This window comes from Notamacropus eugenii, chromosome 1 (assembly GCF_028372415.1).
Source record: "Notamacropus eugenii isolate mMacEug1 chromosome 1, mMacEug1.pri_v2, whole genome shotgun sequence".
Classification (NCBI taxonomy): Eukaryota; Metazoa; Chordata; class Mammalia; order Diprotodontia; family Macropodidae; genus Notamacropus; species Notamacropus eugenii.
This window is the reverse complement of record NC_092872.1, coordinates 138,277,252-138,289,926: the sequence shown is the minus strand read 5'-3', so window position 1 is coordinate 138,289,926 and position 12,675 is coordinate 138,277,252. Positions and strand designations below refer to the sequence as shown.

Sequence of the window (12,675 nt, the reverse complement as noted above, 5' to 3'; positions counted from 1 at the left end):
CCCCGCTTCCTAATACCTTGCATTCTGATTACTCCTTCCCTCAATGAGCCCTCCCTTCTATCACACCCCACCCTTTCCTTATCCCCATCTTCTCTTTTCTTGTAGGGCAAGATAAATTTCTATACCCCATTCCCTGTATTTCTTATTTCCCGATTATATGCAATAAAAATTCTCAACATTCGTTGCTAATACTTTGAATTCCAACTTCTCTCCCTCCCCCTGCCCCCCAGCCGCACTGAGAAGGCAAGCAATTCAATACAGGCTAAATAAGTGTTGTTTTGCAAAAGACTTCCATAATAATCATGTTGTGTAATACTAATTATATTGCCCTCTGCCCTACTCCATCCCCCCTTATTCTTTTCCCCCACAATTGACCTTGTTCCTTCTCGAAAGTGTTTATTTCTAGTAACTCCCTTCTCCCATTTGCCCTCCCTTCTAACATTCCCCTCACCCCACTTGCTGCCTCCTCTCTTACTTTACTGTGGTGTGATATAAATTTTCATATCAAATTTAGTGAGCATGTTATTCCTCCTTCAGCCACATGTGGAAAGAGTAGCTTCATTTTTCCCCTCTCCCCTTCTCCACTTCTCCCTTTTCTCCTCCATTGAACAAGATTTTTCTTATCTCTTTTATGAGTTATCGCCTACCCTGTTCCATTTCTCCCTTTTCTATTTCCAGTATTTTTCCTCCACCCCTTAATTTTTATTTTATTTTGTGTGTGTGTGTGTGTGTGTGTGTATATCATCTCTTCTGATTCAACACACCCTGTACTATCTATATATGTGTATGTGTGTGTGTGTGTGTGTGTGTATACAATCTCTCCATCTACCCAAATACTGAGAAAAGATTCAAGAGTTACAAATATTTTCTTTCCATGTAGTAATGTAAACAGTTCAGCTTTAGAGAGTCTTTTATGATTTTTCTTTCCTATTTACCTTCTCATGCTTCTCTTGATTCTTGTCTTGGGAAGTCACATTTTCTATGCAAATCTGGTCTTTTCCTCAATATGAATGATTGAAAGTCCTCTATATCATTGAATGACCATTTATTCCCTTGAAGTATTATACTCAGATTTGCTGGGCAGGTGATTTGTGGTTTCAGTCCCAGTTCTTTTGACCTCTGAAATATCCCATTCCAAGCCCTTTGATCCCTTAATGTTGAAGCTGCTTCATCCTGTGTTATCCTGATTGTATTTCCACAATACTCAAATTGTTTCTTTCTAGCTGCTTGCAGTATTTTCTCCTTAATCAGGGAACTCTGAAATTTGGCCACAATATTTCTAGGAGTTTCTCTGTTCAGGTCTCTTTCAGGAGGTGATCAGTGGATTATTTCAACATTTATTTTGCCCTCTGATTCTAGAATATCAGGGCAGTTTTCCTTGATAATTTCATGGAAGATAATGTCTAGGCTCTTTTTTTGATCATGGCTTTCAGGTAGTCCCATAATTTTTAAATTGCTTCTCCTGGATCTATTTTCCAGGTCAGTTGTTTTTCCAATGAGATGTTTCACATTATCTTCTATTTTTTCAAATTCTTGGTTTTGTTTACTAACTGCTTGGTTTAACTCATAGTCATTCATTTCCCTAAACTCAACTCTCTCTTTCAATGAATTATTTTGTTCAGTGACCTTTTGAACCTTCTCTTCCATTTGGCTAGTTCTGCTTTTTAAAACCTCCTTCTCCTCACTGGCTTTTTGGACCTCTTTTTCCAACTGAGTTAGCCTCTTTTGAAGCTGTTATTTTCCATTTTTTGGTCCTCCTTTAGCAAGCTGGTAACTTGTTTTTTAAGGTCTTCTATTGCCTGAGTCCAGTTTAAGTTCCCTTTGGAGGCCCTGGAGGCAGAGGCCTTGACTTCCTCTGACAGTATGCCTTGATCTTCCTCATCTGATAGGATAGGGGGAGACACCTGTTCCCCAAGAAAGTAACCTTCTGTGGTCTTATTTTTTTTCCCCTTTTTTGGGCATTTTCCCAGTCAGTTACTTGACTTCTGAGTTTCCTCTCCACAACCACCTCACGTCCAGTTCCCCCAAGCCAGCACTGGGGGCTGAGATTCAGATGAGCTGCTCCAAAGCATCAGGGGCTTTAGTCAGGGGCAGGGCTGCTATTCAGAGTTAGATGAAGATTAAGGACACCCTGCTCCCTTCTCAGCCAGCTGAAAAGACCCTCTCACTGACCTTAGGTGCCTGTGGGTTGAGGGATCTGTGCTGCAGCTGGAGATTCTGTCCCTGAAGCCTGCTCAGATCTGCTCCCCTTGGTGCCACGTGGCCAAGGCAGGACTGGGCTCTGCTCAGTGTCTGGTGTGCGACAGACCTTTCCCATCAGTTTTTTAGGTCTCTTTGGAACAGAAATCTCCCTCACTCCATTGTTCTGTGGCTTCTGCTGCTGTAGAATTTGTTGAATTCTTTTTTACAGGTATTTTATGGGCTGTGGGGGAAGAGCTAGAGTATGTACATCTTTCTGCTCTGCCATCTTGGCTCTGCCCAATATCAGCATTTTAAAAGATACATTTTTTTAACCTGTATGAATTTCAATTAGTGGATGTTTCAGAGAGATTTTTGAACTGAGAATTTTTTTTCATTGTATTTTTTTTAATGTTCTACAATCACTACCATAAAACTTAGATTTTTATCCCCCCACACCTACCCCCCCCCACCCCCCTCCCTCCCCAAGATGGCATACAATTCTATATAGGATCTACATATACTTTCCTTTTGAATACATTTTCACTATAGTCATGCTATGTAGACGAACTAAAATAAATGGAAGAAATCATATAACAAATCAATGTAATATATACATACACACACACACACACACACACACACATACACACACACATACACACACACACACACACACACACACACACAAACATGATCTGCTACATTCTGTGAATGAATTCCATAGTTCTTTCTCTGAGTGTGGAAGGCATTTTGCCTTAAGTTCTTGCACTATTATGAAGTTCTAAGTCTACCAGCAAAAACTCTCACACACTGTGGTCATTGCTGTGCACAAAGTTCTCCTGGTTCTGCTCCTTTCACTCAGCATCAGATCATATAAGTCTTTACAGGTCTCTCTGAAGTCTTCTTGATCATCATTTCTTATGGCGCAATAGTACTCCATTACATTCATATACCACAATTTATTCAGCCATCCCCCAACTGATAGGCATCCCCTTGATTTCCAGTTCTTGGCAACTACAAAGAGTGCTACTATAAATATTTTTGTACATGTGGGACCCTTTCCCATTTTTATGATCTCTTGGGGATACAGTCCTAGTAGCAATATTGCTGGGTCAAAGGGTATGCACATTTTTGTAGCCCTTTGGGCATAGTTCCAAACCACTCTCCAGAATGGCTGGATGAGCTTACAGCTCCACCAACAATGAATTAGTGTTCCAACTCTCCCACATCCTCTCCAGCATTTATCATTTTCTTGTTCTGTCATATTTATCAATCTTATAGGTGTGATGTGGTACCTCAGAGTTGTTTTGATTTGCATCTCTCTAATCAAAAGTGATTTAGAAGATTTTTTCACATGATTATAGATATCTTTAATTTCTTCTTCTGAAAATTGCCTGTTCATATCCTTTGACCATTTATCAGTTGGGGCACTGAGGAGAATTCTTAATGCCATTTGCTCACTCTGGGCCTCTGGCCACCTGGCCCTTATTTACAGCAGTATCATGGGGCAACCAGAGCAGCTGGGTGGTGCCACAGATTAAGTGTTGGACTTGAAGGCAGGATGACCTGAGATTTAATTCTCCCTTACACACCTACTAGCTATGTGACCATGAATGAGCAAGTCTCTTAAAGTCAATCAGCCTCAAGCTCCTCATGAGTAAAGTGAGGATCATAATAGTACTTCTATCACAGAGCTGTTGTGAGGGTCAAATAAGCTAACATACACAAATTGCTTTGCAAACCTTAAAGTGGTACATAAATGTTAGCTATTTTCTAAAGTTCCTGCTGAGCAGGGCAAAAGAGAACAATAAGAAAAGTTGGGGACCTTCTTGTCTTAGGAGTTTTCACCTCCCTTTCTGAACCCCTCTTCTACCTCCTGTCACCTCTTGTTTTCCATCCAAGGCATTTTCCTCACTACAAATGGAGTTCAGTTGTATGTACAAGGTTTCAGAATCCGTGCTTGAGAATAAGGTAGATTTAAGTACTACTTTACTTAGTGGACACAAAATCTTAGCATTTGAACTACTGTGCCAAGGAGATAGACCATAACACTATTTCAAGAATTCACCTCTGATTTCTTATGGCCAACTCTCTCAGGCAGTTCTCCCTTTAAATGCCTAATCTAGTTCAAGAATTGTCCTGAGGTGGCAACTTCCCTCTTCCTCTAGTCTTGGCTTAGGAAGAAAGGATGATCACTGCCATGATGCCCAAGTCCTTTGACCCTGTGGTTCTCTTGGCTCTTCTCCCAGGCCTTCTGGGAAAGGAAAGTTTGCAGCAACTCAAATGGAGATGAGCAACATTTTTTTTGATCCCACTATAATCCTTCCTCTATTGTTGATTGCTAAACATATCCAAAAATGGAAAAAGAAACTACAAAACCATGAGATATAGCATGAACTTGGGGTTGGGAGGTAATAATTCAGGAAAAGGAAGACAAGGATGTTTCCATTACCTGTTTCTCTGTTCCTGAGGTCTTCTAAGTGCTTGAGTACACAAGTTGATGATGTAATTCCAGAAAATATGTAAATAGGACACAAAGTCCACTTCTAAATCCTTGGCAGGGAGAAGTAGGTTGCTTTTGATCAGTGTTTTGTAGAAGAACAGGATGTGTATAATGTTCTCTTGTCCTTTTACAGTCCTCTAGGGTGGCATCTCTTCCCCAAAGTAACTAGGGACATCCTTTCAACTTAGCTACTATGCAGTCAACTTCTCAATTCTAAGTATTTCCAAGTGTGTGAGATTAATAACATAGCAAAAGAGAAGTGACCCTTGGTCAAACCCATGGTCCAAGCAAGTCAAAAGTCAGTCTCTGAAGATGATACCAATGGACAGATACATAAATTCATAAAATCATTTTGAATTGGAAGAGAATTTTGAATCCAATTCCTTTCATTTTACAGATGGGAACTAAGATACAGAAGGGTTCCCTAACTTACTTGGGATTACAGAGATAATAAGTAGAAGAACCAGGACTTGAACCCAGGTCCTGTGACTTCAAATACAACAGACTTTCCCACTGTCCTGCCTGGTCCCAGTCTGGTAATGGGAAAAGAACTGAATTTGGAGTCAGAGGAATTGGGTTTGAATCATGACTTTGCTACTTATTACTTGTATGACCATGGGTACATCATTATCCTCTCCAAAGCCCAGTTTCTTCATCTGTAAAATGAAGAGGTTGGGTTAGTTGATGTCAAAGGAAACCTTCCTTCTCTGGATCTTAGAATTACAGAATCTAGGTATCAGAAGGGACCTTAGATGTCGTCTTCAAGAGATGAAGGAAATAGCTCAAATAATCTTAGCTTCTGTGAGTGCCCCATTATGAATTAGCCACTAAGGAATTTATCAAAAGTATTCTTCAACATATTTAATGTTTCTGACTCTTGAGGAAATGCATTTGCTACTCCCAGTTTAAAATGCTACTTCCTTTTATTTGTTCCTTGTTTAAATTTTACAGGATACCCTTTAGTTCTGGTTGCGAGATTTCCCATATATATGATGTTATTCCATATTTTGTTACTTTCTCCTGTTTTCAACTATGTCCAGAGGCAAAATGGATCATATTTAAACCTAATCAAACACTTACCAGTGACTCTTTTTGTTATATAATTCCCCACTTTCTTGTCCTCCTACGTTCTTAATTTTTTTCTTTTTGTTTTTCTCCTATATTCTGATTGTATACTTATCAAACTCCCCAAACTGAAATCTCTTCTAAATATGGATTATGTTCCCCAGGAGAAAATATGTATTCATTGCTTTTTTGTATAGTAAAAATGAAGATTCTTATGATAAGACAATAAAATAAAGTCAGTTACTGACTGTACAAATGCAAAGACATCTGAGAAAGTCAATAATACACTCCACAGAGCAAACCCATGCCTGAGGTCTTGACCAGATAGGAACACTTTAGACATGGAGAAATCTCTGTCTAGCCCCAAGGTTACAAGAAAGTCTTGATGATTTTTTTTAACATAAGGGAAACGTTTAGATAGAATGAAAAACAAATTTCTCATATGCCACAGGAAACAAGCTGAATTTCAGTTTCCTGAACTATGTAACAATGTGCTTTTCAGGAACCACTCACTGGAAGTGTCCTCTCTTCACAATCTCAAGGTTGCTTTTGTTATCCTTGTAATGGAAGTGGGGACGTTGCTGGACTTTGGTTTCAATCTAATACATACACTGGCCTTTCCCCCTCCCCGCTCCATCCTGATAATTTCTGATGATCTAAAAGTTACATTTCCTCACTTTGGAGTTTTTGTCCTAGAGACTGTTACTAGATTGTTCATTGTGAGAAACAGGGTGAGAGAATTTGAAGTTTAACACTATTTTTATTTCCACTACTCAGCAAGTCAGATTTTAAGTAATTTTGTCTATCTCTATTTTCTGACCCTCCCTCCATCATTTGATATTCCATGCAGGTGGTCATGTTAACCCAGCAGTGTCCTTTGCTATGTGTCTCTATGGACGGATGAAATGGTTCAAATTCCCTTTCTATGTGGTAGCCCAGTTCCTGGGGGCTTTTGTAGGGGCTGCAGTACTCTTTGGAGTTTACTATGGTAAGCTGGCCACTTGGGTTGGGAGGATAAGGTAAAAGTATTAAATCTGAGTAAAAATTATTTTGAAGATGATTGTAGTGAGGATAAGGAGATAATGCAAGAATGTAGCAATGTAGCAATAAGCTCTGAGAAGGGGAATACTCCTCTGAAGACATAAGTGTTCAAGAAGAAGGAAATACTATCATTATTAGGTCAAATGTATTAAGTCTCTAAAAGAACTTAATGCTGAATTAAAGATAGAGAATAATGACAATAAATAATAATAGTAATTTACATGTGTACAGTGTTCTAAGGAATGCAACACATGAGGGGAAGAATGTCAATAGTGCAATGATGTTTTTCAAGAGTTTCTATTTCATTGTTTTCTCCCATTTGGCTGGGGGAGGGGAGGTGGGCCAATGGAACTGGGTAATTCAAATGGCTCTTGGGAAGAAAACTTGGAAAAGAGAAGGTGAGCATAATAGCGGTGGAATGGAAAGCTGTTCCCTCCTCTGACAAAGGCCCTCAGTTCTTTCTACAAAACTGTTAGTATTGCTGAGCATAAGAATACAGGATTGAAAGTCAACAAAACTTTGGATTCTAATTGGGACTGTCACTAACTTGCTGTGTTAAGCAAATTATCTCAAGATTTCAGTTTCCTCATCTCTAAATGAGGCTTATTGATGATAACCTCTGAAGTACCTTCAAGTGTTAATATTCTGAGTTAATGAAGTTGGATCCTAAAACATTCTTCTAATCTGGTCCAAAGCAAGAGTTACTATATTTCAGCTTTCCCAATCAATTTTAGGAGATGGCAGCCACTAGTTATAGGAAATAGTTCATGGGATCAGTCAATAAATTTATTAATGTTACACTGTGCTAAGCTCTGAGAATACAAAGAAAGGTAAAAGCAATCCCGTAAGGATGTGCTGGTAAATTTTTAACAACCAGTTCTCCAAAAACACGAGATATTTTAAAATTTAATTTGTGTTATTAGCATGTTCTCTGTCTTTTTCTCAAGCCTAGAATTGGGGGCTGGGGAGGGAATGTCCCTGTAAACCACAATTCAAGGGCCAAAAAGAAAACATTCTAAGCTATGGGTGGCACAAAAACAATTCATCACGCAGATTTGGCTCTCAGGCTATGGTTTGCTGATCCCTGGTGTAGGTAATCAATAAAACAATAAATCAAACCATTTTTATTGCTTTATTTTTGATTTATATGATTTATATTTATTATATATTATATTGTATAATCATATATGATTACATATGATTTATAGCTTTTACAGTTTCCTAGGTGTAAATGTTCACCCTGAAAATTTAACATTTAACATCCAGCTTTTCTGAGCCACACCCCTAATGGAGGATGATAGGATTTGGTTTGAAGGGATTTTAACAATTAGCTGGCCTAGTCCCTTTATTTTAGGATCATAGGTCCAGGGTTGGAACCAACTCCCATTTTACAAGAAACTTGAGCCTAAAAAAGTCTAACAGCTAGTAAAGGGACAGAAGCAAAATTCAATCCCAGGTCCAACAACTCACCTTCTACTGTATCATGCTGCCTATCTGAAAAAGAGGATCCTGAGGCTGGGTAAGGTGGCTTGTCCAAGATCGTGTGGGTAGTAAAAAGCAGAGCTAGGTTGTAAACTCAGGTTTCTCTGACTTTCGTTCCAGTGCTCTTTCTTCTATGTGATGGGGCCTCTTGGTTAGCCTAAAAAGAACTTGCTTCCTCCCTAAAATTCTTAGATTCTAAATTCCTTTATGTCAGGCATTTCCCATCCTATCTCCATGAAATTTTTGTTTGGGGCACACACAGATCCATAGAGTCTATCTTGATCACAGGACAATTCTGAAATTCCAGCGGAAAAGTGGGCTGGTTCTAGGATCCCTCTAGATCAGCAATTGACTCAAACCCAGAGTAGTCCAGATGTGGGCTTTCTGTACCCCTCCCTGATGCTGACCAAAATCTGGGTGGGATCCTGGAGAGCTCCAGAACCATCCTAAGATTTAGCATTTTTGATGATAATCATTATCCAAAATTGGGAGAAAGCTAAGGTAGCAACAAGTCTCACCTAAATGTTTAAGCAAAGTATTGTTTTCTTTCTGTTCTGCTTTCCTCCCTTACCCTTTATGTTTCCCAAAAGAAGACTAACAAACAAGGGCTTTGTTTTTTATAGATGCAATTACAACTTTTGCTGAGGGAAAATTGATCGTCACAGGAGAAAATGCAACAGCACAGATTTTTGCAACATATCCGCTTAACTACCTGACTATAGGAAATGAATTTGCAGACCAAGTAAGTTCAGATGCAAGGTGAACTAGATGAAGGTGGGCATGGTGTCCATAATATTAGCCAGAAAATAAAAACTGAATTTTTCAAGTGAGGGATGGATGGACATGGTCCAATCTAGTCTGCTAAAAGGAACGTATTAATTTTTTAATTAGTTATTTACTACTAAGCTTCTAAGAAAGCTCATGGAATTACACACACACATACACATACACACACACACACACACATACACACATACACACACACACACACACGTTTCCAAGGCATCCAGACATTCAAACTATACTTCAAATTTTATCTTATTTCCTTTCTTTACTATCAGTGAGATAATGGAGAGAAGGAGGGAGAGAATTTGGAACTGAAAATGAAAATAAAAAATAAAATATGTCCATTATATTGTGACTTTAAATTAGTTGTCAGCATCTTGACCACATAGGCAGTTGACCAAAACAGCATTACTATTCTGTTCTACTACATTTTCTAGAAGTTTAAAGACCTGTGCTGACATCTCGATGGATAATATTGCATCTTCCCAGGGCCCAAGGAGCATCTTCTGAATTTTTTTCTTCTGCAAAGAAGAATTATTCCCAATCTTGTCTCTGGGATAGCTACAGAGTGATTTCCACAATAGATGTTTAGAGAAAAGATTCAAATGAGATAATGTGTAAACCACCTTTTAATATAAATGTTACCTTTTAATAATTATTATTATAGATAAGTAACTGATAATGATAAAAGGATAATGGGATTAGTTAATAGTTAAAGCTAGGCTCCAAATAGACCTCCAGTTGCCAAGGAAGAAAAAGCCTGGGATATGAGTAGAAACTGATGGAACTAAGAAGAAATTACTGACTTCTCCATGGTTAGGAATATAACTGAGGTAGACTGATAGTGGTATCTGAAACCAACTAATATCAAAGACAGGGGTGGGGAACCTGCATCCTTGAGGCTACGTGTTGCCCTCTAGGTCCTCAAGTGCAGTCCTTTAACTAAATTCACAGAACAAATCCTTTTAATAAAAGGATTAGATCGTCTTAGACCCTAAGATGTTTCCAAAGCTAGACTCTACCATTCTGTATGCTCTTAGTGGTCTGACTGTATATAGTTTATAGAAATCATCACATTTGAAGAACTCAGAGTGAAGAACAAGGAAAATTTTTTGGACATGGCCAATGCATAAATTTGTTTTCCTTAACTATCCATATTTGTTTCAAGTGTTTTGTTTTTCTTACCCACCACCCACCCCCCATCATGTTAAGGAGGGAAGTAAAAGAGAGAAAAATAGACTTTTTTGTTAATTAAAAAAATAGAATTATATTTGTTTTAGAAAATCACCAAACTTAAAGTACCTTGTGAAACTTAAGAAAAACTGAGGCTAAAGACTTGTCATGAAGAGATATAAAAGGATAGCTACATTCCTGGGGCTGCCACCACAGGAAGAAGCCCCAAGCAATAGGTGGAAATGACAGAAGTTTAAAAAAAAAATCCTTCTTATAGGGTTTGGGCTTGTCCACAAACCATCTAAGAAAGTTTAATGATTGTCCTACTTTAAAGATCTCCAGAGAATGAGATCCTATAATTTCTACTCCTGTATCCTATGATCCTGCTAGTCAAAAAAATGTCCCTTAAATTCCTCCTATTGTATTTTATATGTTTTAAGGTGTAATTGAATTAATAGCCCATTTATGCAGGGATAAGACGGCATTTTCCAATAAAGTTGCCAGATGTTTTACCCTCAAGACCCATTAGAAACAAGAGACTCAACCTGTCCTTGTTTGCCAAGCTATGACATAAATTCTATAACTATTCCCATGTCAGTACTGTACTGAAGAATTAGAAGTTATAAAGAATTCACATGGTACCTGTTCCTAAGGATTTCACAGACTACTGAGGGGAACAAAACTGACTGGCATGTATTCAACAGAAATATTTGCATACAAGCATAATACATTACCATAGTATATTGGAGGACAGAGTGGGACAGGCTGGAGGAGCCTTGCTAGGGAAAGCCAAAGAGATGAATCTTAAGCTGTTATCTGAGGTAGGGAAAGGATGCTTCAAGATGATTGGGAGAACAATGATTTCATGTATTCATGAGTAAAGATCCATCAGCAAGAAGGAGGGTTGTCTTGGGAAGAAGGGGAATCTGAAGCTATATAATGGGAGATAAAATTATTGGTAGGGTGGGGCCAGCCAGTAGAAAACTATCATTTTCAGTGAGAAGTACACGTGCCTTATGGGCCTGTATAAACTAGCTGCTTTCTGCACAAAAAATGTTTTGCTTCTAGGATTATAAGGAAAGGTTGCAGTCATTAAGGGCTTTAGGGGTTTTAATCAGAACATATCAGGGTATTGAGGTAGGTGAAAGATACAATGAGCCTTGGTCAGTGGATTCTCCTCCCCTATTTCTTCTTGTAATAGATGGTGGGGGGATTTCTTATAAGGATTTTCCCTTTAAAAGAAACAAGAGATGCACTAGATCGGTTTCCATCTAAGACAGAAGATGACAACATGGCCTCTTTATTTATTTTCACCAAGTTGGACTTACCCTGGCAAGGATCTGATTTTTTTTCCTCAGGATTTGAGCCAACAACCACCCACCAGAGCCACTGTAACACTGAGGAAATCAGGAAAATCCATCAGTTTCTGAATTCTTCCATATGATTCAGGTTTATCTCCTCTCCTCAGCAGAAAGCACTACTCTCCAGGGATATGACTAACATCCAGGACCACTACATGGTCCTTTCTTGTATTATAATTGCCCTTAGAGATATCCATTCTTTGCTCTTTCCCAATAAAGAGAAGCATTGAAGACTACATTGAGACTAATCCAGAGAGTGTTTATACAGTGACCTCAGGCATACCTTGCACTTTACCAAAAAAAGCAAAAAAATACTGAAGTTCTGGTCTTAGACGTGCTCATTTCCCCAAATAGAACATAAGCTCTCTGAGGGCAGGGACCATTTAATTGTTTTCATATCCTAGTGCCTAGAATTGAGGCAGAATCAGATAGCACTGATCACCAGTACCTGACACATAGAAGATAAACTTTATAAGAATTTGTTGATTGACTATTTCATTCGAGGAGTTGCCTCTGACATACACCCTCAATTTTTCTTTTCTGAATCATTCAATATTTCATTGATTCAGACCCCAAAGAAGACCACCTAGAAGGCCCTGGCAGTCACAGTATTTTCCTGGTTTTCTGATGAAATTAAATACAGTCCTTGTTAACTGTTTTTAGTCCCTCTAGTGAAATTCATCCAGAGCCCCAATGTCCAGAACAGATCACACTTTCCTCTCATTCAGAAATTGGTCTCCTCAAGGCCCAGTCACAGGGTGTAACAGCAAGCACCTAACACATCCAGGATGGCCTGCTAGCACAGGTTCTTAGATCTGCTTTTCTAAAAGGAAAGCAACTTGTAAGGGGTCAACAATCTACTTTAATTACATTTACCAACAGAGAAAATACAAACAGAGAAATAAAGACCAACAGACAGGGCTTCTGTCTGACCATAAGCAATATGTACATCACAGATCAACAGACAGATCCATCTGTCTGACCGTTATATACATACATAGTTACCAGAGAGAACTACCGCCTGGGTTTTCAAAGTCGGGGGGCTCCTTAACAGCTATCCAGAGTCTGATCTGGCACATGAAC

General features: G+C 38.7%; 1 protein-coding gene across 1 annotated transcript in view; it reads left to right on the top strand.

Moving 5' to 3' along the window:
• The window catches only part of AQP9 (aquaporin 9), a 63,328-nt gene that overhangs the window by 43,549 nt on the left and 7,104 nt on the right, over positions 1 to 12,675 (top strand). The window contains exons 4-5 of the mRNA XM_072615700.1: positions 6,600 to 6,737; positions 8,896 to 9,014. Of these exons, the coding sequence (XP_072471801.1) occupies positions 6,600 to 6,737; positions 8,896 to 9,014 (257 nt within the window). The remainder of the gene's footprint in view (positions 1 to 6,599; positions 6,738 to 8,895; positions 9,015 to 12,675) is intronic.